The sequence below is a fragment of the Convolutriloba macropyga genome, chromosome 2, assembly GCF_964194025.1.
Source record: "Convolutriloba macropyga chromosome 2, txConMacr16.3, whole genome shotgun sequence".
Classification (NCBI taxonomy): Eukaryota; Metazoa; Xenacoelomorpha; order Acoela; family Convolutidae; genus Convolutriloba; species Convolutriloba macropyga.
Window position 1 is genome coordinate 43,348,139 of NC_134469.1, and position 5,507 is coordinate 43,353,645.

Sequence of the window (5,507 nt, forward strand, 5' to 3'; positions counted from 1 at the left end):
GGCCCCTGTGGGACTGTCACTTTAACTATGCTTGTATGCTTCTCAGGTTAAGGTGCCATCCGGAAGTGACCCCTGATCAGAGCGTGCCAGACGAAAGTTACCTCTGATCAGACCCTCCCATACCAAAGTACCCTCTGATCAGACTAAAGTGCGCTCGAAACACCGTGTGCGCTCTAAGTGCGCTCAAAACTGTCTCTGATCAGACCTTCCCAGACGGAAAAGACCTCTGATCAGACCATAATCAGACCATTGTCCAGACGATTGTGCGACCATGTCCCAGTCCAAACCCAGACCATTGTCCAGACGATTGTGCGCTCAAAAGTTACTCCTGATCAGACTATTGTGCGCTCGAAATCACCTCACCGCACGAATTTTGTTATCATTTCATACAAAATGATGTTTGCATTATTATATTCATCTATAGAAAAGACCATTCTAAAAGTATTATTGCTAAAGAAAAGATAACCCAACTGCTGAGTAAAAAACTGTTCAGTATACATTAGTGCATATTTCCAACTCAATGGATAAATTTAGACAGCTTTCCATATAAAACATTGTATTATACAGTTAAACAAAATTTCCTTGTAAGGGGACTGACAATTGTCTTGTGTTAAAAACAAATTTTTTGTCAAGCCTCTGCTGGACTCATCCCAATGTATTCTCTCTTTTGCACTGGGCAAAGTCACTTCTGAGTCTACTGTACTCAGAGGACAAAAAATTAGTTGCAATTGGATATCACTGTTTACTTTCTTTTCTCCTACCCAACCAGATTCCAACCCCTACTTCGTGCTCAAATGTATTTAAACCCTGATTTTGGAAATATAGGAGTGCTCTTTTTAGGCTACATTTCCATACACTTTGAGCTTAGCCATCAAAAGCAGATCCTTGTTTCCTTGATTCAGAACTTTTTTTCCTTGCTTTTTTGTTACGATATTGCATACGTCATCAAATTTGAAACTCAATCGGTACCTTTCAATTTCGGGTTCACTATATTGAAATTAATCCAGAAGCAATAAGTTTTGAAAGTTTTATTTCTTAATAAAGTGCACATATCGTTTATTGCTAAATGCGGGGTAGATATTGGTACTTCGTTGAATTTTTTGATATAGTTTAGATTACACCGCTATCAAACTACTGAGCTTTGCTTCTTTGATAATTTTTTTAACAAAAATTTGTCTGATGTTTTCTCTCGTGTTTTGGTTTGTAAATTTTATTTTTGTTTATCAGTTTTTACGGCTTGAAAGATTTTTAGATTGTTTTTATAGGGAGAACTATTATTGACATATTCAACAGGACTCTTTAGTCAATAGAAAACAGAACTTCAAAGTCAGTTTCAGATTGCATATAAAGTTTCTTTCTTCATTTTTGCTTAGAAAACAATCTCCCCTAGCCAAGTGCATATCGCTTTACCCAGGCTCATTGCTTTAATTATAAGTTTTTAGTTGACGCTAACCCTTCTCTAGACCTGGAAATATTAAAAGACCGTCCTCGACCAATTTAAAGCAAAAAAAACTACCTGGGACAACTTTTTTTCATGAAAAAGTTTTGCCTGGACTTTGCGTCTTGTTTTCGACTTCGGATGTATCTAAAACAAAAGTCATTGGCTTTGGCTAGACAATAAATTGTATCTTTGAAGTAGGCTGGACATCATATCGTGTCCTGGAACTTGAATAAACAAAAAAACGTGTCCTGGAACAATAAAAAAAAATTTCGTGCAAAATTTTTAGCTAACTACAGCTTATTTTGCTCCTTCATCTTTTGCGACGTAGAAGAACTAACAATCAAGAAGAAGAACCAAGAGAAGAACCAAGAAGAACCAAGAGTAGTTTCGTTTTTCAAAAAAATTTTTATTCATTTATATGAATGAAACGGAAGAAAATTGACTCACGCCGCTTTTTCATCATGGCTAATAGGGAGAAATCCACTACAAGTAAAATGCCTTGTTCCATTCAATTAACTATTGTGACAATTCAGCTGCGATAACTGATTTATAGCATTAATTCTTGAGTTTTGGCACTTTTCCAGCGGTTTTCAAACTTTCCCATTTGGATTGCTCTCGTGCAACGCTTTTCAGTCTTTTAATGGTGCTGCTTCTCGTTGTACAAATAAAAAAGAAAAAGTTCCAAACTTGTTCTAAAAACAGATATATGAAGCAAGATTTGCTCACTTTTTGAAAAACCCGTGCTCGACTCAAGCTTACTATGATAAAACCCTGCTCGACACAAATTGCCTACGAAAAGACTTTCACTCGACCAATGAAAAGATTTTGGCCGGACTTATGAAAAACAACCTCGACTTTAACTAGTATCCTCAACGGTGTTATATCATTAACCCCTACATGGAATTAATAGGTGTTTTCTTAATTCAAGGTCGAATTAGGGAAGTAAAAAAATCTTCTAGTTTAAAATTGCGTCAAGTATAAACTGGGAAAATTACTAACTAGATCTGCCCCGGACTGCAAAATGTGTCCTGGAGTTTAACTCGACAATAAAACGTGCCCTGTAAATATGCTCTACAACAAAACGTGACCTCGAGTTTGGCTGAACATAGAAACGTGTCCTGGAAAAGTAAAATAGTTTACGTGCAATTTTTTTTGTTAGGGTCAGCATGTATGCTCCTTCATTTTTGGCGATTTACGAAAACCAACAATCTTTCATACATCAGCTTCGTTTCTCTAAAAAGTGTTAAATTATCAATATGAAACGGAAAAAAATGACTAACGCCACTTTTTCATTATGGCTAATGGAGAGAAGGCCACTACAAGTGTACTACCTAATTCCTTTCGATTAACTATTGTGGCAATATAGTCCAGCTGTTATAACCGATTTATCCTATGAATAGCAAAATGTTTTTGGCAGTTTTTCAACTGTTTTCAAATTTTTCAGTTTGGACTTCTCTGGTGCAACCCTTTTCATTCTTTCACTGGTGCTGCTTCTCAATTTACTGCAGCAGAGAAAAGTAAAAAAAAATCCGAATTTGCGCTCTTAACAGATTTATGAAGAGAGTTTTGCTCGACCCAAGAAAAGACCGTGCTCGACCTTAGATGACTATGAAAAGACCCTGTTTGACCAAAAATGCCTATGAAATGACTTTTACTCGATCCATGAAAAGAATTTTGATGGACTTAGATGAAAATAATTAGCCACGATTTTAACTAGGGTCCTCAATCCTGTAATTTTATTCAATATTTACCCCTTTCATGGAATCGAGGTCTCACTAGGGAGGTAAAAAAATGTTAGTTCTATAGTTTATAATTGCGCCATGTATAAACTGGGAAAATTACTAACTGAATCCGTCCAAAACTGTATAGAGATAATGAAGAATTCAAGTAAGTAAATTTGCCGTATGTGTATTCCCCATGTATCAAGATTTTTGATTGTCCTACTCTGACTGACAATGATATGCATATTAAATAAAGCAATGCATTCCAATTTCACTGTGCTGAACGCTCCAATTTGAGAATGCACACAAATTTTTTTTTCACATATGAGAATGTAAAAAAACGCACTCAGATATTTTCTTGAGTATAGTTTACAAGAAACTAACTTTGTCATTTAATAACTTTGTGCATGATCTCTGGTAAATGGAAAACGTGGCGCTCTATAATCTGCTGGCACTGCAGAGATTTGACACTTGTACGTGAATGTTTCAATTAACAGTAACACTGTATGGAGGTATATGCTCAGAAACATTACAACGTCCTTTTTGAATATTTTGAGTTTTAATCAGGTTTTTGGAAGTAGTTCCACAAATAATCCATAAAGAGATGATCTGTTCCATAAATCTGATGGAATGAAATACTTTCGTTGGAGCAGCAGCGTTGCATCGCTTTTTTATAAAATGCCGCCCTATAAAACCAAGTTTTAGTAATATTTTGATAAATTATCTGCTGTGAAAAACTAGACGCATGAAATAATTCTCTGCCTGTTGAGTCAAAACAATCTTTTGCCAATTTTACTCCTGAATCTGCCAAACACAGACCGAGATAAACATCGTCGCCATGGGATCGGAACGTCTCTTTCCGGCACCTTTTTCCTTTCTGGAATCCAACCTCAACCAGTCGTTTGAGTGCCCCTTTTCCAAAGGCGTAGCCTGCCCCGCCTTGAAGGTATCCTTCCTTGCTAAAGCCATTAGACATCAATCTGCCATAGAATATGGGCTCCGATGCATTTTTGTTGAACAGAAATCTTCGTAAATTGTTCATAATGACGTATGTATCATCGTCTCCTTTAAAAAACCAGTCATATTTGTCAATATACTCCGAATACAATAAGTCCATTTCTTTCCGCGTTTTTGCCCACATTTCCCTGAAGCCAGTTCTTTGCGATAACTTTATCGTAGGAAATGTGCTATTTTCTGAGTCACTCACATACAAAGTTTTGTTGCACAACTTAGCCCATGTCTCCTTAATATACTTTGTTCTCGTTTCCAGATTGTGTGGACAAGTGTGTACTATGCAGAGTATGCTTAATTCACGCCACGACTTCCTTACTTTTGACGCTGGCTCCGGTATTTGGCTGGAATTTGAAATGTTCCATACGGGTTCCCGTTTTTCGCTGGCATTTGAATTTTTCGACATTGGTTCCCGTATTTTGCTGACTTCAGATTCTTTTGGGACAGATTTTTTCAAAATCTGGTGCCCTATGTCTCTGGCAACAGCGTGGTTATCAAATTTGGCAATCTTGTTCATGCGAAATTTCTTGCTTTCAACAGAATAAGCCTCAGATTTGTTTATCAAAACCTCAGCTAAGTTCGATAATGAAACAGCCAACACCCATACGAAAATCAACAATAGTAAGTTTTTTCGGGCAATCTTCAAGCGACCAAAAAATCTCATTTTCACAGCTTAAAATATATAACCAGAATGTAGTGTGGCTGGTGATTTGCTCGTGTGTCTTTGGTTAGCATGATGGTTTGAGTAGTATAATTACATTCATTTTGACTTGATGTACATCTCTCTCAGCTTATATTATCGAAAATAATCGGTCCAGATTTTTACTGTTGTTTAACTTTGTTTATAGTTTAGTTTTTCCTGCGCTTCGAAAAGTACTGACTGCGAAGAGTATAGTGTTGAACGCTGTGTTTTAACTCACTCGCTCTCTTTCTCTCTCTCTCTCTCTCTCTCTCTCTCTCGCTCTCTCTCTCTCTCTCTCTCTCTCTCTCTCTCTCTCTCTCTCGCTCTTTCTATCTCACTCTCTCTCTCTCTCTCTCTCTCTCTCTCTCCTCTCTCTCTCTCTCTCTCTCTCTCTCTAAAAAAAACACGTAAATTCCTGAAATGATATATAAAATACATGATGCAGGTAGTGTATGTAATTAATAAATAAACAGAAAAAGTTATTTTTGAATTGCGAACACCGATAATTGAAATAATAGATAAATAGATAGATTAATATATACATAGGTAGGAACAGTACACATCATGAACTCGCCATATTATTTGGCCAAACTTAATTTGGCCTGGGTCCTTCCTGAATTTTTCTAAAAAGTGAGCTTTGTATTTTTTTTTG

At 36.6% G+C, this 5,507-nt stretch overlaps 1 protein-coding gene across 1 annotated transcript; it reads right to left on the reverse strand.

The window, feature by feature from the left end:
• Positions 1–3,601: 3,601 nt before the first annotated feature.
• LOC142335288 (glycoprotein-N-acetylgalactosamine 3-beta-galactosyltransferase 1-like) lies at positions 3,602–4,938 on the reverse strand. Its single transcript, XM_075383728.1, has one exon. The coding sequence runs from the start codon at positions 4,835–4,837 to the stop codon at positions 3,722–3,724; it is 1,116 nt and encodes a 371-aa protein (XP_075239843.1). The 5' UTR covers positions 4,838–4,938; the 3' UTR covers positions 3,602–3,721.
• Positions 4,939–5,507: the final 569 nt, after the last annotated feature.

Bases quoted from the DNA above. Each gene is read 5' to 3' on its own strand.
- LOC142335288 (XM_075383728.1), bottom strand. From the start codon at position 4,837: ATGAGATTTTTTGGTCGCTTGAAGATTGCCCGAAAAAACTTACTATTG.